Raw genomic sequence first — 25,404 nt, 5'->3', positions numbered from 1 at the left:
AACACTGAGGTCCTGACCTGTGCCAGATCTCAGGTCAGATGAAGAGAATGCTACCGCTCTCTGATGTAAATCATGAGGGTGTTTAGTGCTGGTCATAAAACAGACAAAAAAATAAGTTAAAAAAAAGAGGGCCTCATTGTTCCACTTCACCTGCACTCGGCCGATAGCTGTTGTTAATTCCCCTCCCTGCCCTGATCCGAGCAGCACCGACACAACTGAAAAGCCATCGCTGTTACGCCAACATAAGGAAGTACAATCACCGGGCGAAGCTCTCCACGCTCTCTAACTTCACAACGATATAATAAACCTGTGATAACAAACACTAACAGACCTCAGCTCCAGCGTGATCTGACCAGAGAGACAGCAGACACGGAGACAAACACATCAGGCGCACTTCCACCTAGAAAGACCTCATTCCCCTTTTATAAAGCTCGTTTTTTTTTTTTTTTTGGTTATTTCATTTTTTGTTTTGTTGTAGTAGTAAAGTTGCCTCTAAATATTGACAGCTCTCAGTGGGAACAAGGTTTATAAAAAAAATGATGCAGTGAGTTGACAATATTTCGGGGCTTCCTCCTTTCCCAACCGCATGGAGCGAGAGTACTCACGGGGGACAGGAGGCCTAAGACACAGAGAGCACTGATGGTAGATTAGTGTGATTTCTGGGGCTATAAAAATAAGAGAATTAAAAATAAAAAACCCAGAAAGAAAAACCCGGCAAAACAAAACGCTAGCAAAGCTTCTGATGAAAAATATTACAAATATGAACTATTTACAAAAAACATCAATATGTCATATATTATATATAAAATACTGGCACATAAATGCCAATATTCCATATATACTATATATATTATATATATTTATATATTTCTATACCCACTAAAATATATCAAAGCAGCAGCTATTGGTCAGTCTGAGGAACTCTTTTGTCCAATTCTTAACTGTTTAAATATCCTTCAGCCATATAGTGAGGACACAGAAAAAAAACTGAGAAAGAGAAGAGGAAAAGAGGAGAGAAAATACAATAAAAGCAAATAAATTAAAACTATTCACCAAACACCCGATGAATCTGTGTGTAGTTTGGAATTCTGCAGAACAAAAACAAAATGAAAACAAAAAGAAAACATTCCTCTAGGAATAAATGTTTGTTCTAGGATCAAGTCTTTGAAAGTCATCCCACCGTTCCAAACTGATTAAGTCATTGTTCAAAAAAGGAAATTAGTGTAAGCGCTGATAGACACTTCTCTTTGTTTATAGGCCACATACAAAAAGGCCACTATCTGAGTAACAAGATTTCACTTGGAGAGAAAACAAAGCACAGAAATGTGGAAATGCAGATTGGTGGGGAGAGAAGGAGGGACAAGTCTTGAGGAGATTGAGCAAAAGCAGCCTTCTTGGTTGTCTAAGGTTTGTTGTGTTCACAGTTTTTTTTTTATCTGTGTTTCCGTCACGAGGAGTCCTGGAAACGTGGCAATAGTGAAAAAAAACAAAAAAACAATAGATAGGTAATATGGTAATAGAAAGTCCGATGTGTTGTGGAGGAAGTTAAAAAAGTGTTACACCATGTTTGCATCTCTTGCTTGCCTGTGTGCGGCAGCCATGAGGAAGAAAATAAAAAGTCCTGAGATCTGTGTGTCTTTTTTTTTTTTGAAGGGCTTCTCCAAGAATAAGAAAATCATTAGAAAATGATGAAAGGAACATGATACAGAAGAAAATGGACTGGAAGAGAAAGAAGGATGGGAAGGGCGGGTTAAACGAGTTCTTTTTAGGAAACAGGAAATGTTAGGAAGGGCTGGATCTGGGCAACGATAAGATTCGTCCGTTTTTCTTGCCACCATTCATGTGTGTGTAGGGGACATGTTCCTCATAGTTCCCCCTGAGGGCCACCGAGGGCCCGCTGTCCCTGCCTAAGCTCTCCTCTCTCTGGGAGTATGACGACGGGTCCAGTGGGATGCTCTCCATGTTGTCCAGGTCCAGGTCGTACTCCTCTGTCTCTGGGACTTTGTTCTCCTCGCTGTAGAAGAAGGAGACCTCCTGGAACGACGGGTGCAGGTCCTCCCGCAGCATCTCGATGATCTCGTGGAACATCGGCCGCATCTTGGGGTTGTACTGCCAGCACATCTGCATTAGGTTGTGCCTGGGGGAGGGGATGAAGAGACACAGAGCTTTAAACCTTTACTGCAGACCTCGGGTCTTACCCAAATAATTCATTCATTTCCTTTAATTAAGCATTCACCTCCCTGGGACAGCTCAAAAATAGAGGTATAGGAGACTTACTGAAAACTTTTCCAGACACAGACTAGGCCCCTTGAGACATAATGTGTAGCTTTTGATGCAACATAAAGGTATATAGACATTTCAGATAGTGATACAAGTGTACAGGGCACAGTAGCAATCTTCGCAGCAGGGAGCATTGGGAAACTACCTCAGGTTTACTGTTTGACACTATATTGCTGTTGTCTGATGCAAGAGGTTTAAAATGTTTTTTTTCTCTCAAGTACAAAGTATGTATCTGCTGAAGAAGCATCCTGAAAAATGTTACAGAGATCAAATTATCTCCTGTGTGCTGAACCGATCAGTATAGTATATAAAGTACAGTGGAAACCTCTCAGGTCCCTCACACACCAAGCCCACCATCGGACGTTCGTCAATGTGGGGCCGTTTGTGAGTGTATGTCGCCCTAGTTTTGGTGGTGTATATGATGGTGTCCCCCAGAGAACACATTATCCAGACAAGATATAGCTCGAGGTGCCCAAAGGTGCCTGATTGACTGAATTTACTCACATCCTTTCGGGGCAGTTCTCCGGCCGGTCCAGGTATCCTCCATCCATGACAAACTTTAGAACCTGTTCGTTGGATAAACCCTGGTAAGGCTGCTCCGCTAGCGTGCTGATCTCCCACAGCACAACGCCAAACGACCTGCAAGACACACACACACACAACCACGTGTGATCGAAGGCACCAGTAATGTGATCAGGAACGTGAGGACAACACAACAGCTGCTGAGGCTCACCAGCAGTCAGAGTGGGCAGTGAAGACTCCGTCCTTCAGAGACTCTGGAGCCATCCACCTGACGGGAAGCAGGCCCTTCCCTCCTTTACGGTAGTAGTCAGTCTCATAGATGTCTCGGGTCATACCAAAGTCTATGAGAAAGAGGCGAGAGAGAGCTCAGTACACCTTAACTGCACACCATAACACAGAAGTAACTGAGATGAACTGGAGCTAAACAAAAACAAGCCACAGTACCGCCAATCTTGACGGTGAAGTCCTCCGCCACCATGCAGTTCCTGGCTGCCAGGTCTCTGTGGACAAACTTCTTGGCGTTGAGGTAGGCCATGCCGTCTGCAATTTCTGCAGCCATCTGGATCATCTCCTTCAGTGTAGGTGGTGGACGGCCTGTGGGGTTGTTCTACAAAACCGCACACAAAAATACAGTCAGTGATGTGTTTAAATATCAGAGCTGAGCCTCCCTCAGCTGTAATGACTACCTCCACCTGAGGAGACAGGGCATCTGTGACACATACCTCAGAGTCCGGCCTGAGACTGCGCAGGTAGCTCTTCAGGTCACCGTGGGTCATCAGCTCCATCACGACTAGAGTGGGCTGACCTTTGGACACCACACCTAAAAGTCGCACCTACACAGAGAAACATAAAAAGAACACACATGGTCATACGCACTTCAATAATTCACCTCAGTGCAGTTAAAATATCTTCAACAATTTCACCTTTAAGAGAAACATCCCTGCTGTTAACAGAGCAGACAGGATAACACATTTATAAAATGTTGCCACTATGTCGACTCACTCGTCATCTGTGGGTAAATAATAAAAACTTCCCCCCCTGCACACGTCTCAACATGATTTTTAAAGCTGACAGCACAACATATGGCGATTTAATTGGTGCTTAGTAGGCTGTTTAATGAAATAATATCGGTAGGCACAATTGCTTACCAAGTGTGAACATTTGTTTTCGGAGTCACACTGTGTGTCAATATGGCAGCATCAACACAACAAGCGAGTCATGATTCTGTGAGTCATACATGTTCACGCTGGTTTCGGCAACATGACTGAAAGCTGTAATGTACTGTAATTCACAAGTGTATGGATAGCTGCTCCGCTGTGCCTGTTAGTGATGAGGCTGTGAGAGGAAACGCTTTGAAAGGGCATTTTGCAGTGTCGTACCACGTGGTGACAGCTGAAAGCCTTCATGACGGAGGCTTCGTTGAGGAACTCGATCCTCTCTCGCAGGCTGGCCGATTCGTTGACCGTCTTGACGGCCACGCGCGTGTCCGGGTCTCCTTTGATGATGTCCTTGGCGATTCCCTCATACACCATGCCGAAGGAGCCCTGACCCAGCTCTCTGAGCACCGTGATCTTGTCCCGGGGCACCTCCCACTCATCAGGAACATACACTACACACAACAAATTTACATTTAGATTAAAAGAGACATTTACAAATAGTCATGAGGTGCTGCTTGTCTTTGTAAATACAGAGCTAAAGCACAATGTGTTCCCAATCTTAGCTGTTATTTTATGAAGCTCTTACCATCATTGGTGCTGATGTACTCAGGGTTTGATGAGGCGATAAGAGGTCCTGTCGGCCCTTCTGTTTGTCTGTAACACAACCAAAAAAGCATCTGAGACGCTGCACAGTGTAATAAGACGACCTTCGTCAAATCCCACTACAAGTTTATAAAGAAAATAAGCAGCATTCCCTCTTTGATGTCATTTGGTGTAATCTGCTCAGTTTATGTATCCATCAGGGTGGATTATCCTGATAGACAGTCAAAGATCTTACCTCTTCTTAAAGATCACAAAGACTCCACCTCCCACGAACAGCAACAAGATGAAGCAGATGACTGGACCCATCACAATCCAAATTAAACCTTGATCCGCTGTAATAAACACAGACAGGCAACGGTCAGTTCAACAATTATGAAAGCAGTTTATGAACCTCCAGAAACAGGTGAATGATGCATGGCATGCAAGTTCAGTTCAAGTCAGACATGTAGCGTCCAGTCTTACGATTGGGCATGAAGAAGTAAGTGGTTTCTGTAAAGGAGCCATTTCCCGCCAAGGAGGTGGCGCGGACCCTCACGCTGTAGTTACCAGGTTGCACAAGCGAAAGCTTCGTGCCACCAAACTTGAGGTAGGCTGGCCGTGACACACACGCTGTGTGAACCTGGAACAAAAACAAAAACACTTGAACACGAGAGATCATGACGAATAATGATAAGTATGTAGAGCGTACAGAAACATGTTCTAAACTGATTCATGCTTTTATAAACGCTCAAAATTGCACTAGAAACTTTACTTTGGTTAAAAATTAGAAAATGAGAGAAAGCCTCTAAAGAAAGAGCTATGTGGCATTCAACGTCCTGAGTAAAGACAATATCAAGAGCCAGAGTCTACAACATGCAAGCACATCAGTGATAGTGCATTATCTAACTGGGTTTACTCATAATTAAAAAACAATAATGTACTGGTGAGTGTGTAAAAACTGGAAACATTCTGGATCACAGTTAACACCAGTACAAAGGCAGCAACACACATAAAATAAGAACTAAGTCCATGAGTGTTTCGTCACGATGCATGATTGGAGGTATACCTACACGACTACCTCAGGATGCCACAATATAAATGTATACTATGAATTTTAAGCCTGGTTCAGACTTGAGGGGTTTGATATCCAAACTGACTTTGAAATCGGGTTGCATCACACACATAAGGAGAAATTTCAGCATGAATGCACCACCTCACGTGATCTCATGGGAAGCTGATTTAAGCAAAACGTAGTATGACGTGGTGCGACAACTTGCTGCAATGTGAATGATGCTTTGCAGTTAGAAAAACAAAAGCAAAAAACAAAATAAGTCTGGATGAGAAAATGGTTGGGGAGACGCAGTCAGCTTTTATTGTCAACTTTTTAGCGAGAACTGGAGTTGAGATTTAATATCTGTCAAGTCGTATGCTAGCCAACGTTAGCGTCAAGGGCTACAATTAGCAAAAACGTTAGCAGCTCCATACTGACGTAATCATAATTGTAATCATCCAGATTTTAAATCTTGAATATCAAACACATTTAATGTGATTGCAGGAGCCGTGATGATCCTGCGATCAGCTTGAGAGGTTCAAGACTGGATGTGTAAACCTGTCACACTACCAGATAATCTAGGCCGAACATCTGTATTGTTTATAGTCCCAGAATGCTTTCTCTTCCGACTGTCAGGAGGGGTGAATCGAGGATAAATCAGCCCAAAGCTCCTGCAGTCTGAGCTCTGCTTTGGGTTAACTCTAAAAAGAAAATTTAATATTGCTCCTCCACAACATTAAATTAATCCAAAACTTCCTTAATATTTTAAAAAGAAAACCTAAAACACTGTGTTAGAATATTAACAACTTCAGCATGTAGGCAAATAAACAGTCAGTCAGTCAGACGTCAGCATAAAAAAAAAACGTGTTTCTAGTCTTGCCATGTGCCACAACTGTGCAATAAACAAAACAATAAACTTGAACCTCTGACATGCTCTAAATGTGATTTTAAAATAAATCCAGATCAGTGTGTGTGAGCTGCAGGGAGTGTTTTCAGCAGTGTGTTTTGAGTGCAGTGCAGGAGATGTCGTCTGAGATGCCAGTCCATCTCTGCCACTGCATTCTAGTCTTCCTTCCTGCCTCTGTCACTATGGTAACAGAGCTGCTACTGGCTCCTAGGGTCAGGCAGTGCAGCAATGAATAGCAATGAGAGATGAATTCTCACATTTACAGCAAGTAAACAACAACAACAACATCACCGCCGCACACACTTAAAGAATCCCGCCATCACAGATGCACTCATGCACACAAACACACAGGAATAATAATATGCAAACACACGCGGCAGAAAACGTCAACACACACAGTGGAAGCATTGGGAGTTTGTAAACAAATATTTCCTTTGTTCTTCTCTCCATATAAGGAACAAGCAGAATTTGAGTGTATACAGCAAACCTGTTTCTGCCTGCCTCCTCTCCCCAGAGTCTTCCCACATCATATCTCTCTCCATTTCCTCTCTTACCTTCCTCCATGTGTTCTCATGCACCTGTCTGCTCTTTGAGCCCTGTATGTCTCCTTCCTACAGTGCATATCAGCATCATTTTTGCTGCTGCTCTCCCTCCCTGACTCCTGTGTCCTTCAGTTTAGGAAACCTCCTTCCTCTCCCTTTCTCCTGCATCCTCACTCTCTGAGAGTTGGGTGATGGTTGATACTGACCTCTGAGTCTCCAACCTTCCTGTAGAACACTTCATACAGGATGATGAGGCCGTTCGGGGAGCGAGGTGGATTCCATTTGATAAACACATACGGAGGCTCGCCTGTCACTATCTCGTGGGTCACAGGGCCTGGGATGTCGTCTGCTTTCTCTGTAGGGATCGGACACAAAGACAAACACTTAACATGTGCAGGATAACACACTGCATTTTCACATTGTTGTTAGCTGGCAACATTTGTGTTTTTGGGGGGTGCACGTGTGAACTGATGATCATCTGTGGCCTTTCTAAATGCTTAATGTGCAGGGACATCTTTAGGGTTGTACCAAGTTTTATTTATATTTACTTGAATCTGAATCTCTTATTGAGATTATACCTTATTGTAGACATATTCCTTTAGCATGTATGCATGTATGAAAAGTCTAGTTTATCTATATGGCACATTTCTGCAAGAAGGTCAACATGTATAAGTCCCAGGCTATTGTTTGAGAGCCCTCCATTGGTCATGTATCATACATAGCCATATACATAGACCTTATGTGCTGGGAGTAACGCCATTCATGGCTGGTATGTACTTTAGTCTGATTAGTGTTTCTCAGACCCTGATGAAGACCTTGAGTTCATACGCATTGGACTGTTAGACTGCCTGTGCTCAAAGAATAAATATATGATATCATGAGAGTCTTGTCTACATTTATTTGAGACTTCTGAGGTCTTATTTTGTAGTTCTGCAAATAATACAATACTAATAATATTAGTGTAGCCTAATCTTTATCTGTAACTGTGCAGAACTTCCTAGGTCAAATATAATAAATTGACAAAATAAAGCTGTGCAGCAGTAACATGTGGATAAGAATTTGAATGTCAACGTTATGAATGAAGCTTTTAACTATTCGGTAGAGCCCTAGAAATGTCAACATGTGTCAGTATAAGTTGTTATAAGGCACATACAAGTGAGAGATCTGCATTTTGTCTTACCCTCTGGCATAGTTCGGGCACTGACGTAAGTCGCCATGCTGCAGCGTTTGAGGTCTGACGGATGGTTGCAGGCCATGATCTCTATCTTGTAACTGGTGAAGTGGTGCAGGTTGGAAATGACCGTCGACTCCTTTGAGAACACCTTCAGCTCCACCTGAGCGGAGAGGATGAAAGAGATGTGACTACTCCAACAATGTCATGGATTAATGAATACATTCAAGTCAAGTTTATATTTACTTGAGCACAATATGGTCAGTGTTTCATGAAGAATGTCATTTTCAGGAACAGGGACATGTTCTTCCTTTGCTTTCTTTCTGGTTGTGACATTATTTCAGACAAAAATCAAAACATGCTTTTAATGATCAGTAGGTAAAATAAATACCATGGATAAAGCCAAGGTTAAAATGAATTTACAGATTTGGAAATACATTCTTTGTCAGGGGACAGTTTTTACTTCTGGTTCCGCTGATTTGAGCAACTTGTTAATGCCATAAATATTCATTTTTTTCTATTTTACATACACATCTTAAAACTGGAAATCCAGAATGGGGAACAGCAAATGGTCAGCACATAGTTCACACAAAAATGATGTACAAAATTATGTATTGTAAACAAAATCGAAAGTGTTTGAGACCTTGGATCCTTCCTCGTCTTCGTCTTCAGGGGTGGCTGTTGTGGAGCCTAATGCCAGACTGGGGGCTGTGGTGAGGAAAAGAGAGGGAATGGTGGCGTTGGCAACTCCCACTGAGCGTCGGCGACGAGACGGTCTGGAGAAACAGAGCAACAGGTAAAGCAGTTAGCAGATGTCAGGTAAAATACCACTGAAAACCTGAAGGAAGCAAAGTTTGTTTTTCTCAGACAAGCCAAAACACAGTAATACATAAGTCAGATGAATATCATGTGAATCAGATCCTGGCAGATGGAGCAGCAGTGTGGAGGAGGCCAGCAAGGACCTCTGCTAACACTAACCTTTATAGTGTGCAACAAGTCTGACTGCGTGACATTTATCCACACACACACTACTGCCCTGCTGGAGGAGCTACCAACCCTCACCACTGGGTGGTGTCAATGAGCAAGCCCACTTTACTCTCAGTTGTTATGAGTGTAAGTCCACCACAAAGGCCATGACTCCTAAAAAAAGACCTGCAGTGTACCTCTACTTACGAACAGGTAGAACCTTTGTTTATAAATTAATTAACTATCTTCCTTCCTTCAAAACTAACCACAATTAAGTGTCCTTGATTAAAACACTTCACCCCAAGCTGCTGCAGTGACGCCGCTCCCTCACTGTACAGGGAAGTGGAGTTAATGTTGAACCAATGCTCTCTCAGGTAGGAGAAAAATAAGAAGCTTCCTGCATCCCTTTGCGTGACGGGAAAAGAGAGCACGGGGAGTTCTCTGTGTACTTCAGTGTATGGAGCTGACCTTGGCCGATTCAACAACATGGGTTCAAAATCCTGCTGAGGTGTGTGTTGAGTTTGAGTGTTTGTGTGCGTCCAAATGGCAGTCTGCATGACTGCTCCCCTGACTGGCATGAATGATAATGGGCACAGTAATCACTCCCCTAGGGAAGCAGAGGGAGAGACTGTGTGTGTGTGTGTGTGTCAGGGGAGAGGGTAGGGGCACCATGGCCCAGACAATCAGCACCTCCCACCCTAAGCCCCCCACAGTAGTGCCCTGTACAAAAACAAGGGTCTACATACACCACACACACACACACACACACACACAGATGGACGAGACAGAGTTGGCACGGAGCTGTTTTGAGACGGACATTACGGTGGCTGGGACAAAAGAGGAGTGATGGGGTCTTGGCTGGATAGAGGGGCTCTGGTGTTGCTGCTGCAGTGCCACAAACAGCAACTAACAAAACAGGAAGCTCTTGTTGGGTGTTACGCTTGGTGTGAGAAAAACATCCTGTAATGTTAATGTATAAAGGCATTTTAAACAAACAAAGCTCATCAAAAGTTGTGACCAAACTGCTGTTCAGTGTGTGGCTTTAGTGTGGCCACTGTAACAAGCATGTTTTAGTAACACATGCTGCTGCCCCGCCCGTCTGCACTAATATAAGAGGAGCGGTAACAAGCACAGCAACTTGGATGTTGGACTGAAATTGCATTTTGGGCATCAAGTGCCATAAAAAAGGGGGTAAGTGCAACATGGAAATATGACAAAATGTGGAACTGTCATGCACAAATCAGCAATAACAATGTAACGTTAGCTAGCTAGCTAGTTGCTAACAAGACATCAGCATACTGAGTGATTTCTTTTGTTATGCTTGTAAAGAAAAGGACCATAATACATTGAAACGGCATTAAACTAAGATAATATGATGTTTATCGTAATTTTTAAATCCTAATTAATGAAGGAATACATATGTGGGTTTCTTTTGTTGCATGTACATCTTGCCCTACTCCTCTATCCCAACAAGAGTTGGGACACCCTATCCCTAAACATGAATGCACAAAACAGAGAGGTAAGGGCTAAGAGATATGTACAAGGGGTGTGTTGGGATGGAGATTTAATTACAATCCAGGATGTGTACCTGCTCTCAAAGACTTCATTGTGGAGGTAATTCTCGAAGGTCTTGCGGTACTCAATCTCCTCCTGCTCCTTCTTTAGCTGGTTGTCTGTCTTGGGGCAGGCGCAGCACCTTCCCCCTGACGTAGGCTCATCCGTCTGGTTCCACTTCTGCTCATCCTCGCTGTCCAGGTGGGTCGGGGTACGAGACGGCAGCTTCATCCCTGAGCAGGAGAAACAGGCGTGAGCGAAAGCCAGACAAACAAATGTAAAGTGAGCAGCAGCTGATTAGTTTGAAAACAGTCGCCTGGACGGATCTGAATGGATCAACCTGTAGATACTGACCTTGGAGGCAGTAGTCAAACTTGTAAAGGTCGCTGTCCTCCGCCTGCTTACGACAGATGACGCGGTAGTGGGTGATGTTGCCATTGGGACTGTTGGGAGGCTTCCACTTCAGGATGATCTGAGAGGAGGAGTTGGAGGAGGAGATGGGGTCCAGAGGCACAGAGGGTTCTGAGGAGGATGAAGAAAGACAACGGTCAGGACTGCATTGGTGTTGTATGACCTTAGGCCACGTTCAAACTGACTGTAGTCTCATGTAAAAAACGCAGCCCCTCATTTATTTGAATGGAGATAGCCTGGCGACACAGCAGGGGTGCCACTGCAGGGTCGTCCAGTAAAAAAGTTGAACCTATGTCATCCGACAAGATTCTGTGGTGGCCAATCAAAAACATGAATACATTACTAACAGATTGACTTGAAACACTGGATTCCTACTGTTTACCTCATCATCATCACAACGGAGCATAAAATGATTGCGGTAGTGATGTTTTCCCAGACAGGAAAGGTGGGGAGGGGGAAGTTTGCTATCAAGCAAACATGGATGTATACAATGCAGGGTTTAAAATAAGCAAAAAATGTTGCTAATGATTTATGAAGAAGGAAATGCATTCAGCCTGTTTGTTATGCCTCAAGGACAGACCAAATGCGTGTAAGTGAGGAAGACTAAATGTGAACATAACTGCGTTTGTTAACAGGAAAACTCCACCAGATACCTTTTAGCCAAGACAGTTAAAAGTCCAAAAATTGTGATCCTGTTTAATTTATTCATTGTGCAGTTGTGAAGTCAGATGTTCTCCACTGTCACTGAAACAGTCTTAATCAAATCCAACGTTGTAAACGGAGAACATAGTCTCGATAAAACAGGTGGAACTCACTGGAGGCATTGGTGCGGACGTAGATGATCTCGCTCTTGGCTCCATGCACCTGGTGCTCGTCAGATGCAGACAGTTGGGTTTTGACCATAATGGCGTACTGGGTCCAGGGCTTCAAAGGTCGGATCAGGTGCCCCGGATCCTCTGCTTTCTTGTTGTCCGTGGAACGGTTCGGAGGTTCAACATCAGCGATGGCCCAGCTGTTTGAGCCACACGCGTCCTGTCCATCAAACTCTGTCACGTTCTTATATGGCCTGGAGCAAAGAAAGATAGAGAGAATGGATCAACAACTTTAATTTAACTGTGAGAAGTACCAATGAAAATAATGTGGCAAGGTAAAGCATTGCAATTTTTATTTATATGGCACATTTTAGTACATATATACTTTGGAGCCGACCATCAAGTGCTCTAACAAATATAAGTAGCATTTTGAGGCTGGTTCTGCATTGAACTGGGAGCAATTTAAGCGTTTTAATTCCTGGAGTAAAGTGTTTTTGTGTACGTGTGAGACTGCTGTGGTCTGAATAAGCTGGAGTCTCACATTGTTTGTTTGGGTACTGCAGCAAAAATAGCTGACTAACCTGGCTGAGATAAATACATGAACCAGTCTCTGAGAGTCACCATCCTCTAACTTTAGATGTCTTTTTCAAGTGAGTACAAGGCGTACTGGTTACTTTACTGACATGACTTTCGGAGTTGAGTCCAAAATAACTCCAGAGACTGTGATTCTAGGCATGAAAACATTTACAAACATACGTCTCTGGTTTTTCAAACCTACTAATATCTCAGCCTTGTTTTTATTCAGCTGTAAAGAGTTCATGACATTCAGTCGTTGATACTGATACAGTTTACAAGCATGCTTTTGGGACTAAGACCATCGGAATACAGCTGTGTGTCATGTAGATGATATGATAGGATAGGATATGGACAAATTAAAAAGCAAAGGTCCAAGAACTGACCCTTGTGGGATCCCTGAGAAAATATTAAGGCCTTATCACGCCAAAGAGAAATCAACGAATTAGTGGCACTGGCCACGCCTGTGTCTTGGCCAAAAAGTTGCAGTTGAACACACCGCAAAGACTACAGTCAACAGCCAACTTGCACATATGTTCAGCGCCTGTGTAAGAGGAAATAACTGTATTCATACAAATCATATTTACTGTGTGGTAGTGAGGAGTAACACATTAAGAACTCTTTCTGCTAAAGATCTCACTGGCTAAAAATTTAATCTACTCAAATATAAAAAGTTTGTTTTGATCTCACACTCTCTTGAGTTTAGTTGGTTCTTTACTTTCCTCAATTCCATTTCTGTTCTCTTACACTGAGCTGTGCTGCCAATCAGAGCCGATTCAGCATACTGAATCAACCGGAAAAAAGCCGACTAGAGCCAACGGTGCGGGACACCTTGAAAACTAGCGGAAGGATGCTCACTGAAAGCCCAACATTGACCAACGGCTGACTGTCAACTTGGTGTTTTAGGGCCCTTAATTTCAGGTTTAAAGGGAATGATAAACATAAATGTTCCACCACTGATGTAAGAAGAAAACCAGCTAACAACAGGACCTGTTGGACCGACTGAATCTTGCCAACAAGGCCAACTGTAATGTTTGCTCACTCTCATTTTATTTTGCTATAAACATTGGTACGTTTTATACAATGGTATGGGAAAATCCCAGGACTTCTGTCAGATACTTACGCCTCTTTGTAGAGAACCATAAAGCCCAGCAAGTCTCTGAAGTCTAAGGGCCAAAAGGACTCCCACTTCAACATAATCATGTTTGATGAGGTCTTGATCACGGTGAATTCAAGCAACTTGGTCTCACCTAAGGAATGAAACAGATGGTGCTCAGCACATGCCTTTGGTAGAAGAGCTAATGAACAGAACATCAAACAGCACTTCTGCACGAACAACAACATGTACTCCAGGGTTCGACAGTGCGAGCGTTTCACTCGCATTTGCGACTAAAAATAGGTGTGTGTGAACTGTAAAAAATATTTAGGGGCACATGTGCGCATAAAAAAATCAGCCGAAGCAGCCTATATTTTTGTCAATAAAAAAATATGATAATCTAACCGCAAATGTTGGAGGAACTCCAGCCGCCTTCCCTCTTCCCCGTGTGACACGGTTATGGGCGGTTTTCCAAGCCACTGTCGGCACAATGAATATCGTGCGCGACGCCAAGGGTAGCGGTGCCGCTTTGTCAGGCGTTGCTGCCCTCTCCATAGACAAACAATGGGACAGCCAGCACAAAGCAGTTTTACAGCTGATCATGTGTAGAGGTCTTTAGGGACCGTTCGCCACGGTACCACTGCTGGGCAGGGTGGAAATAAAGCCCTTTTCACACAGAGCGCGCAAAGCGCAGACCTCCGCTGACGAACCCATTCATTGTGTATGTGCTACCGCTCTGCCGCCGAGCTGAGCGGCGCACGCCGCCAGCCTGCGCTCGAATTGAATTTTTTTTTAATTTCACCGCAACGCGCTGTGACGACACCTTGGCGCCGCGCATCCAATAGCAGAGAAGAGCCTGAAGTAGACCCGAAAGCGGTCACCATGGAGCTGTAGCTCCTGAACGAGCCTGTACTCCCCCAAATCCTGTCCTCTGCGCCCTACCCCGTGGTGGGTGCCGCGAAAGCTCTGTGTGAAAGAGGCTTAAGTCCTGCAGAGTTTCAGAGGACCTGGAGAATGTTTTAGGATAGTAATAACATTATATAAGATAATCATATTGCAAAGATAATATATATAGGATAATAACATTAAAGACAAAATTAAATTGCAATACTTTTTCAAAACTTGATGATTTTACCTTTCTGTACATTTCGTATACAAATTCATTAAATAATTTTGCTTGTAAATGTCTATTTGCATCACGTTTATTACGGAAAACACATTATTTGATTAATTTATATTGTGCCCCTAAAGTTCTTTGTGCGCTCCTTACTTTTTCAACTTAGGAGCACATGTGCTCCTTGGGAAAAAAGTTAGCGTCAAGCCCTGTACTCTCAGCCTTAAAAGCCAGAAAGAGCAATGCTGAGGTGGCAAAAACAAAGTTACAAGTACAGACAAATCTAGAGCAGATTTAGATCATCTACAAAATTTTAAGATAAATATAATCAGCTGGCATAAGGTGGCGAAGACCAAATGACAATCTCAAGTTCGGCAATCTGGCGATCTTACAGGAGGCTTGGTCCCCGTTGGTGCGTACAGCGATGTCGTTCTTTTGGTTGCGCTCCTTGGTTCCCGTTACCTCCTCCATCTTTTTGATTTCAGACATGCAAAGTTTGGAGTTGTAGTGGAAGAACATACGACCACGCTGGATGGTCAGGTTGTGCTTAGACCAATCCCACAGCTCACGCAGGTTCTGGTTGTCAAGCGCATAGAAGGCGAAGGTACTAAAAGAGACAGAGGGAAGGTAGACAAGAAAAATTAACACACAATGTTTAGTTTAATGTCTGAACTTGGAGAAGAAAGGAAAGGAGGGGGGAGAAGACTTACTCTCCCTCAAGATGTTCCCCCCTAATGATACGCAGTTTGCGGAGGAAGGAGAGGGAGACCAGGGCGTAGGCTCTGCGAACAGTCAGGTAGCCGGTGATTTCCTCAAGCTGGCCCAAACTAGCTTCCAACTCAGCTGCGATGTTGTCTGCAAGAAGACGGACATTTGGTCATACAGTCAGACAAACACACGTTTGAATGCACAGGTGGATAGACTTAAACTATATGGCTACAGAAATACTGACTGGATGGAGGGAGGAGACAGGCACAGTGTGCGAACCAGAGCCTCTACATGAGGCCTAGCAGGTGCTGAGGTGTAGTAGTACTCACTTCCTCCTCGAATCTTGATGATCATGTTGCCGTGCAGAACAGTGCAGCCTCTCAAAGCCTGGGCTGAAGTTACAGAGTCGATCGTCTTGTTCCCCACACACAGTTTAGGACACAGGCCTGCACATGGCGAACAGGTCAACCTACACAGACAGACAGAAAAAGAAAGAGGTACAAACAGATTAGAGTCATCAACACACAGACATTAAAAAAAAAAAAAAAACTTGTGTGTTAATGCAGTAATTAGTGGCTGATGATACAGTGGGCAGAGAATCTTATTGGTGCAGATCAGAACAGATAAGTGAGATCATAACACGAGTTTATTCAAAAAGGGATCATTGTGCTCGAAATATTCCAAAGCTAAAAAACAACCCAGAGGCTGCGATGTTACTAAGAGCTGACAATTGATGTCACAATCATTTCAAACACGCTAAACTTAGTGTCAGGACACTGAGAAGAGCACAGTAATATTTAATAGTAGTGCCTTAAATAGAAGTAAACAACAAACTGGTTTTTCAGAGAGAGAAAAAAAACCCACAAATGCTTCCGTGTGCAGATTTCAGAACAGGAATGACGCAGAACTGAATGGTATGAGGCAGGAATGCTAAGTGATGTACTGGTGTGGCGTGGGTTGGGGACTGGGGATGACATGGCATTTTTAAACAGGGCTGAATCTGTTTATTGGAGTTTAACTGGGATACATTTCTCCTACTAGCTGGAATCTGTTTGGATTTTGATGTCCAGGTAGTGATCTGTCTTTATGTTTAGAGTTTGTTTTGTTCTGAATGTCCTCTGCCTTCTATAAAGAGCAAATAAAACAAATATGTGTATTAAACCTACATTATGTAACTTTCTGCAGCTAGGAGTAGGAGCAGTCAAAACATTCACAAAAGGCAGAACAAAGCCATCATTGCAGTTTCTCCCTGTTAGGATTCCTTTAGTCTCATTGTTTTTACCAGGAGCCAAAACATCCACAGAGGTCTCCTTTCAAAAACAAATGGACCAGGTAGTTAAAACCAGAAAATACACCGAATAAAGCAGTTTCAGGTCAAAAATCAGTGCTTCTCTGAGGCTGTTCGCCTCGTCAAGTAGGGCTGCTCGCCCAGCACCTGCTAATTTGTGCTCAGTTTTTTCTTTGATAACTTAAGATCAAAATGTTCAAGAGGTTTTTACTGGGAACAGAATTATCCAGAGAGGTCTCTGATTCTCCAAAACAACCAGACCTGGTGATTTAAACCGGTAAAAACACTCAATGGAGCAGTTTCATGTTAACAATCAGTGTTTCTCTGACACAGTTTGGTAGAGCTGAAGTCGAACTACCGCTAACGTTTGATCAGATGTTTCTCTGATAACTTAAGCTCCAGACGTCTGATGACGAACGTCCTTCATCTGTTTAAACATATAGCTAAAAATGACCAAGATCTAAAGAGTGTATTGCAAAATGTGGCTGGATAATCAAGAGAGGATAGCAGAAGAAACACCCGCACACCAATTCCACTGAGCTGGACAGCCACAAAAGAGGTGTGCAGGTATTTCTTCTGCTTATCCTCTCTTGATTTTCCATTGTACCGACGCACTCAAGACGAACTTTTTGTTGCCCTAAATAGGCGCAGTTTCACAGCAGCGCTAAGACTTAAAGCTGGATAACAAATCAATTCATGACAGCTTCTTGCAGACAACATAAAGGGGATGTGACGCCACAGACCGAATGATTAATAACAGATTCCTCTGGATTTGAACATTGTTGGAAATGTTTGGCACAATGTAAGAACACAACTCACTTTCTCAACTTTCTAATAACCAATGTGGGAGCAAGATGTATGAAGTTTTTGCTACAACAACTAACTAAATATCAGCAACACTGAACGTACAGTTTCTCAAAAGAGAGACAATCAAACAGAGCCTTGCAATTGAATGAATGAGCTGATGTATTCAGAGGTGAATCTGTATAATTCTCTCAATTAATTTGATAAGTCCCATAATGAATCCATAGGCTTTTAGGAGTTGAATTAGATTACGCAATCTCTCATCCACATCTGAGCCTCCTTCATTTTTATTAGCACTGGGGGATAGAGGAGAAAGCGTACGCATCCTTTGCTTCAATTACGTCTGTCGCACATACAACACACACACACACACACACACACACACACACACACACACACACACACACACACACACACACACGGAGCACAATCACAGACAACAAAAACAACATGACTGAAACACCAGCTGCAGTTCCCAACAGGCATTCCTCTGTTTCTCTCTCTCAGCTCCATGAGTGGCGTCCTCTCCCTACAAACATGTGCTTGTGCACATAATCTCATACACACACACATACACTGAGTAATGAGGCCTTGATAGTGCTGCCTTTCAGGAAATTCATTCACAAAAGGCAGGCCTTGTCTAGCGAGCAGCCGGGTACACGCCACGCGGAGAAAAGGGACCCGATGCTTCATTCACAAATGAGCACTTTTTTTTTTTTGAAGCCCTCTCGAAAGAACATAATCCCTCTCTTTAATTCCACTTCCAGCTTTGACATCCCTAACCACAAAGGTCTGCCTCAGACATAAACTTAAACGCCGCTTTTTGGTTGGTCGGCTGCGAAACCTCAACATATTGCTCCTAACACCACTGAGTGATAGCTTCCCCCACCCACCTACGTTTTTTCAGAGCGCTGCTCAAGAAAGCTGAGTCAAAATGATGTTTTCTTGAAAAATGCATCCACAAATGAGACGAGGGCAGGGGGATGACACGGGTTCACTAGAATGGATTCTGAAGCAGTCCAATCAGGGTTTCAAAACTCAAAGTAGAGGAGACAATGACATCAAACAGCAGCCTTAACAGGCACCTTTTTAAAGCAGCCCCTGTGCCCGGGGAGCAGCTAACAAAGGATGCTGTTGTTCGCTGCGGGGACCATGCAAGCTCTGCATGAACTGCTATTTGTAAGCTCACCCCGACTTAATTCTATGTTTATGCAACTCTTATTATAATCCCCCTCTCCAGGAAGCACACACACATACACACACAGTCTTACCGAAATTGTGCCCCTACTTTCCCCCTAAACAGACAGGCCGTGCTATAGACGCCATTCACCATGGTGACATGAAACACTGAGTCCCAGGGGTGTTGTTTTGGTCCTTGTCTGGCCTTTCCTACCCACCCAGAGAGAGCCAAATGATCCATTACACACCTGGCTTCTCCTAGTTTCCATCTTATCAAGCTCTTAATAATTCACATCAATCAGAAGCCAAATCATTGTTTCCCCTCTATGACTTCTGGGTGAGTGGAAACACACTGTAACGATCTCTCAAAACAACAGTGAGAAAAAAAAACAAAAAAAAACCATGGATATTCTGTGTGTCTCTTTCTTTCTCCCACATGGAAAATCGTGTATTCAGCTTCTCAAAAGTAATGCTCTAGTTGCAGTGTAGAAAGAGAGAATGTTTTGGGCCGTTGTACTGAAAAACACAGACACACAGGCAGACAGGCTGGGTCCAACGGCAGCTCTTAAAGGGACAGTGTTTATCTGTGTCCGGCTGAACTCTGTGACTCGGGCTCCAGGGTCTGCTAGAACCATCTACAGAGGCCGCAGCTGACGCTCGGTTTGGTGTCGGGCCCGGGCCTGGCAGAACCAGACCAAGTGCACTCACTCACTCACTCACTCACATACACACGTACACACACACACACAGCTGTACGACTGTGCTGTCACAGGGTCCAGGAAAGATGAGCAAAGTCTTTTCAGTAGATGTTTGTGACAGCCAAATGTCAAGAGAGCGCAGCTACCTGTCTGAAGAGACAAGACAGACACAGAGGGAATATATCCAAATGAAGAACACATGTACATGCTTAGAACATGCACTATAATATTACCGTAGTAAGTATACTATTTTTCATATCATGAAATGGTTCAGAAACATCCGAGGCTCTTCACCTGATTGTTTCCGTGTCAGTTTTGATCTTATTGTGACATCTGGTTCCTTTTGTATGCGCATGCTAATAACTTTACATACTAAACATCCAGACTAACATTACAAATATTTAAATTTGCATAACACTGACGGACGCCAGAATTTCACTATTTATTGGCATCACAGAAAAACCACAATGCAAACCTTTTCCCCTACTTCTTGTCAGTCCTCATAGCTGTGTGTGTACGTGCGTGAGTACTCATATGTACAATGTGTGTCGTCTGCCCGACTGTCTGCGTGTGTGTTTGTGTGCGTGTCTGTCTGGGAGTAGCTTCTGCCAGGCTAAGCCACTGTGATGATGCTTGTTCTCGCTATAACCAAACCATAGCAGCAAAACAGACGCACAGGAGCCCTGATGTTGCGACTGCGTCAGAATACCAATGAAAAAAAAAAAAAAAGAAAAGTCTTGTTTATCACATAATGTGTGCACACATACATCTATACGCAGGCACACACACATAAACAAACACATACAAAGGATGCCATTCTGCCTTGTGCCTCAGGGTGTATGACTGAGACTTAAAGCAATGTTCTTTTCTGTCTAAGCACCTGATAATCCCTGCAGGCTGGCAGCATTCAAGGGAAAGTCAATCTCACACACACACACACACACACACACACACACACACAAGATACATTTTGCAGAAAGTAATGTTCCTTACTATTTCCGCTGGGTGTACTAAAGCTCCGTGCACGTGAGCGTGTGTTATTTACCTAATAAATATATCTCTGTATACATATAAACCTCTCTCTATCTGGACACAGTGGACATTTCCCCCAGCCTGCACCTGGAAAAAGCAACCCGACCAAACGCTTTACTGGGAACGAGCTAATGTAGTCACAAACACGTTCGGCACACACAAACACTCGGACGCACGTACGCGCACGCACATACACACGTATACGCGAAAACATGCACGTACACAGGTATACCAGAGACACACAAACACCATCAATCATCCAGCCACCTGCGGCTTCAAGCGATGCAGACATCTCCAGCACACAACCTGCTCTTATTAGAACAAACTCAGAGAAATACACCTCTCTGTGCTTCTTTTTTTTTTTTTTTTAACCCGCCCTCCATCTTTCTTCCTTCTCCACACTCCATTAACGTCTCTATCTGTGTTCACACCAGCAAAAAGTGGTCTCGTACTCATCTATCGCAGCTTTAACACACATGAGTACTACTTCTTGGTATGTGACTTGGCATATGATAATGTTTTTAAATTGCCTGGCAGCTCCCGCGGTAGCTGTTTGGGTAGATTTGCCTAGCCGCAAACAGACAACAGGAGTGTTACATGCGGGGTCTGAAATTAGCACCCGCCACCCGCCAAATGCGGGTAAGTTATTGGCAGTGGTGGGTAAAAATCGCCAGGCAATCTGCCACTTTGGCGCACAGGAAAATGAACAGAAAGACATGTTTGGTAAGGTTAGTGTATGATTGGACAGGATTATACATTTGAAAGTTGCTTGCAACTGCTATATGAATGCAACACTACTGGATGTAGAACCTTACTTGTTTTGATTAATGGTTGAAGTTCACCAAATTCTGACCAATAACCAACAATATAAAGACGCCAACACGCACACCCACTCACTGTATCTACATTACTACCTCACAAATCAACTTTTTTTGAAAGAATAGCTCTGTGCGAGTGTGTGGTTATGATTTTCAAAAGTGGCAGATGATATTCATGAGTGGCAGACAATAAAAAAGTGGCAGGTAGTGAAAAAAGTTCATCACAGACCCTAATTACATGCATCATGTTTCTACTAGAAACGTTTTATCCTCATTGCCCACACCTTGAGTATGTCTGTGTTTTAAAAGCATGCAAACAGCAGAGGTTTCAAACACACACTTCACCTACTAACAAATAAATGTTCTCATTATTTGGCAACAGCAACTGACGCTAGACGAGGACGCCGGCGATGCTCCTCTACTCCCGTTTACTACAAGTAAGAATGCTAAAAAAGGTCATGCCCTTGCTTGTTGCACATGTAGACAAAGCTGTGTGCTAAACAGGACCAGGTGAGGTCCAGACAGTTTTTGATGTTGCTTTTACATCCACGGCACCTGGCTGACACTTTTATCCAGAGAGAATGCACAATAAGATAAGAGGTTCTGTGTGCTTAAGGACAAATGTCTTTAACGGGGATTTGGACCTTTGATCTTTCACCTGCGTACTTTTAACCACCTTAAACGCTGAGCTATGCTGCTACTACAGAGCAGCATCCAGCCATGTCAGTGAACATGACATGAAATCCTGACGATCAATCAACGATTCTTGTTACTAATTTGCTATTATTTCACATGAAATTATCTCATGTGAGTAAACAGGTCCCAGACAGCCTGTTAGGTTGAGCTCAGTTTTCTGATGAATAATCCTTTCAATAGGAAAATAATTGGCTATTGGTGCATAAAGACCTGGGCACATTATCTCACCCCACTGCACCCTTGTACGCTGTTTTCAAAATAATTAACACTAAAGCATGATTACTCTCTGTGCTGATAAAAACTGATTTCTGTACGCAATGTAAAATCCAGTTTGAGATAATAATGCATTTAATCTGCATGTGTGAATGTTTAAAAACTTTTATAAACTGCTGAATTTGTGCTTTAATGTCAGTTTGGGAAGGCTCAGACTTGATGCAGCTGTGTAATCACTGAGAACAGAATGTGATGGAGGCTGTGGAAACACACCAGGGACTCATTTATGGCAATTGAGATTAGAGGACTTATTTGCATGACATTAAATGGTCTTGTGCCTATATGGCAACTTTGTGTTTAGAGCTACTGAGTAACTTCTCATACCATTATTAAGTGACAAAACAGAAATTAGAACCAACCTTATTCTGAATTACGAGAAGGTGGTCTTTCTTACGGGCTACTGATCGTAAATCTTACACCTGCATGTTGTAACGGCTAAACAGCGCTGCTTACATTTGACAAACAAAGCCAAACAATGACGCAGGTGATGTTTTGCCCTTATCTTTGCACCTCTGCTTCTCCACAGATGAGAGACGACTTTCCATAGTGGAAAACGACTCCTGCCTTTTTGTTTGATCAACTTCCAAACACCATCACCTCTTGTGTGCAAATGTTATTGAGTGTGTTGGGTGACCACAATCCACTTGTTCTGCTGAATTCACGGAGGGACAGTTTGTTGTGGGTGACAGTTACATCTCCGATCATGTAATGATGGCCGCCATCATAACACGGCAGTGTTTATGGTGGCATTAAAGGTGTGTGGGTGTGTGTGAGCCAGACGTACGTAGTGGAGTTGATAGTGGTGTATCCAGAAGGACACTCTGGGATACAGGCCCCATTGTGGATGACGTATTCGTAGCAGCCAGACTCCCGGTCCTGGTTCAGCTTCTTAGTCTGCCTACACTGATTGTGGAGCTCCTGGATTTAGAAAGAAAGGGATTTCACATATTAAATACGTACGTCTAAACCAGTATGTAGTTTACTGGGTCTACATTTGTGCTAAATATTATGAGTTAACCTCAAGAATTGCAGCTGTAACCCACCTGGCAGAAGGAGAAGCTGATGCAGCGCCAGCCCCTGAAGACGTAGTATCCAGCAGGACATTTCTCCACGCAGGTATTGCCATGCTGAAGGTTCCTGCAGGCCACACAGCTACTTGCATTACCTGACTCCGAACAGCCGCCCAGGCACTGGTCGTGGCAGCACTGGCCCTGGAGGCTACACGCACCATGCTTACAGTTGTCCAAGCACACTGAGGAGAGACAGAAAGTGAGGAGAAACAGGAAAGAGGTGGTTAATATCAGGTTTGATACACGTGGACTCAGTCACGTTTTATTTTGACCCCCACTAGTATAAAGACTGTGTTTATAACCTCTTCTGGTTTCGCTGGCATTTAAAGACGAGTGGGAGCGCAGTGGGACTTAACCAAAGTTCACAAAAACACACAAATACTCTGCAGCAGCAAAGTAAAATAAAAGCAACATATAAACAGCACAGGGCAGCATGTAGGCAGGGATATTTCTCCGTGTCTAAGTCACACTGTGTTGCATTTAACGGCTCACAAAACGTTAAAACAAGGAGGGGCGGAGAGAGCAAAACCCTGTGGTCAAAATGGCCACCAAGTGGTGGTTTGCTCTGATCTGAGAGCAGCGAGGGAAACACATGCATGTAAGTACCCACACATGAACATGGCTGCATGAACTATAAACAGGTGTTCTCGGCGAGGCCTTGTGGTCTCTTGTTGCCTTTTTAGTGTGTTGTTGCTGCGGTCGCTCAAAGAGAAAATGGAAACGGTGTGCAGCCATCAGAGGGAACACAAACCTGCGACTGGAACACTTGAGCCTCACAGAAAGATCAAACAGATTAATCGATTAGTTTTAAATATATTACATGAATCACCAACTAATTTGATAATCAATTACTCAGTTTGAGCATTTTTTTTTAAGAGAAAAAGATAAAAAATCTCTGATTCAAGCTTCCGAGATGTAGATATTTTCAGCGTTTTTTATTCGTCTATGTCAGTAAACTGAATATCTGTGGGTTGTAGACAGAACAAGACATTTGGGGACGTCATCTTGGGCTTTGGGAAGCACTGATTTTCACCATTTTCCAGCATGTTGTAGACTAAACAATGGATCAACTACTCAAGAACAAAAAGACAACAAATTAATCGATAATGAAAATAATCATTGGTCGCAGCCATATCCCAAATGACCCCCCACATTAATGCATACACACAGAACACACATAGAATTGCATGACCTCCTCTTTGTATTCTGTGGTTATATTACAGTAAAAACATCCCTGCTGACCCATGAGGTTGTCTGAAATTTCATCTTCATTTGCAGAAAAGCACACGATCAGACAAACACTAATGTGCATTCAAGAACACAATCAGATGATGCACACCTAGCATCTCTGAGACACTGTCCACAATTCACGTCTGATAGTCAACAGCGCCAGTCTGCAGTGCCATAGAAACAACCCTAATTGCAAATGGGCTGAACATTATATGCCACTGGCTTATGTCAGGTTTCATTTGACCTATTGCGAAACAGCATTTGGAGAAAGAGCCTGAGTGTCAATTGTGATTGGATTAGCAGTCTGGTTTGACCCGTACCCTGTAATGATCTAATAAACTAGCTGTTATTGCCTTGTCTGAGGGCCAGTAGAGACTCATTACATCTCACTTTATACCAGCCGCTGACCTTTTTACCAAGTACACGTACTGAGTGGGGGCAAACAGGATAGGAAATCACCATAATGAGCTATGTTTACTGAAGCTGTAAGTTCATTCACTTTGGCAGGTAGAGAACATCAGCCATATGTACAACAAGTATCCTGCGCTGGCAACGCTAGTGAAAACACCAAAGAAAATCAGTGTTTCAATCTCTCCTTTCTTTGGGATCCACAAGAGAAAACGGCAAAATATTTAGGCCATATCTGACCTCCGACTGGGTTTCCTGTCCATGACCCTGTGTGTTAATCACCGTCTCTCCCCATGTTTCTCACTATACTGTCAGCTTTGATATTGTGTGCTAACTGAACCAAGCAGCATCAGGGCAAGACATAGATCTAGGTCAAATAACAAGCTACAAACACTTTTTTCAGATGATCTCACCCTGCTTTGAGTCCCATATAGGTGGAAATTCACAGCATCAATGAAAGAA

General features: G+C 43.3%; 1 protein-coding gene across 1 annotated transcript in view; it reads right to left on the bottom strand.

The window, feature by feature from the left end:
* Positions 1-478: 478 nt before the first annotated feature.
* Positions 479-25,404, bottom strand: part of insrb (insulin receptor b) — a 98,756-nt gene continuing 73,830 nt past the window's right edge. Inside the window, exons 3-23 of the mRNA XM_033621691.2 lie at positions 23,278-23,486; positions 23,019-23,152; positions 15,776-15,915; positions 15,449-15,593; positions 15,131-15,345; positions 13,652-13,778; positions 11,959-12,209; positions 11,087-11,254; positions 10,767-10,965; positions 8,856-8,988; positions 8,222-8,375; positions 7,248-7,396; positions 5,025-5,181; positions 4,798-4,894; positions 4,546-4,613; positions 4,182-4,411; positions 3,525-3,635; positions 3,247-3,409; positions 3,014-3,143; positions 2,785-2,919; positions 479-2,137 (exon numbers count right to left, since the gene is read on the bottom strand). Of these exons, the coding sequence (XP_033477582.1) occupies positions 1,783-2,137; positions 2,785-2,919; positions 3,014-3,143; positions 3,247-3,409; positions 3,525-3,635; positions 4,182-4,411; positions 4,546-4,613; positions 4,798-4,894; positions 5,025-5,181; positions 7,248-7,396; positions 8,222-8,375; positions 8,856-8,988; positions 10,767-10,965; positions 11,087-11,254; positions 11,959-12,209; positions 13,652-13,778; positions 15,131-15,345; positions 15,449-15,593; positions 15,776-15,915; positions 23,019-23,152; positions 23,278-23,486 (3,470 nt within the window). The 3' untranslated portion in view covers positions 479-1,782. The remainder of the gene's footprint in view (positions 2,138-2,784; positions 2,920-3,013; positions 3,144-3,246; positions 3,410-3,524; positions 3,636-4,181; positions 4,412-4,545; positions 4,614-4,797; positions 4,895-5,024; positions 5,182-7,247; positions 7,397-8,221; positions 8,376-8,855; positions 8,989-10,766; positions 10,966-11,086; positions 11,255-11,958; positions 12,210-13,651; positions 13,779-15,130; positions 15,346-15,448; positions 15,594-15,775; positions 15,916-23,018; positions 23,153-23,277; positions 23,487-25,404) is intronic.

The sequence above is a fragment of the Epinephelus lanceolatus genome, chromosome 6 (genome assembly GCF_041903045.1).
Source record: "Epinephelus lanceolatus isolate andai-2023 chromosome 6, ASM4190304v1, whole genome shotgun sequence".
Classification (NCBI taxonomy): Eukaryota; Metazoa; Chordata; class Actinopteri; order Perciformes; family Serranidae; genus Epinephelus; species Epinephelus lanceolatus.
This window is presented reverse-complemented; position numbering and strand designations above follow the sequence as displayed.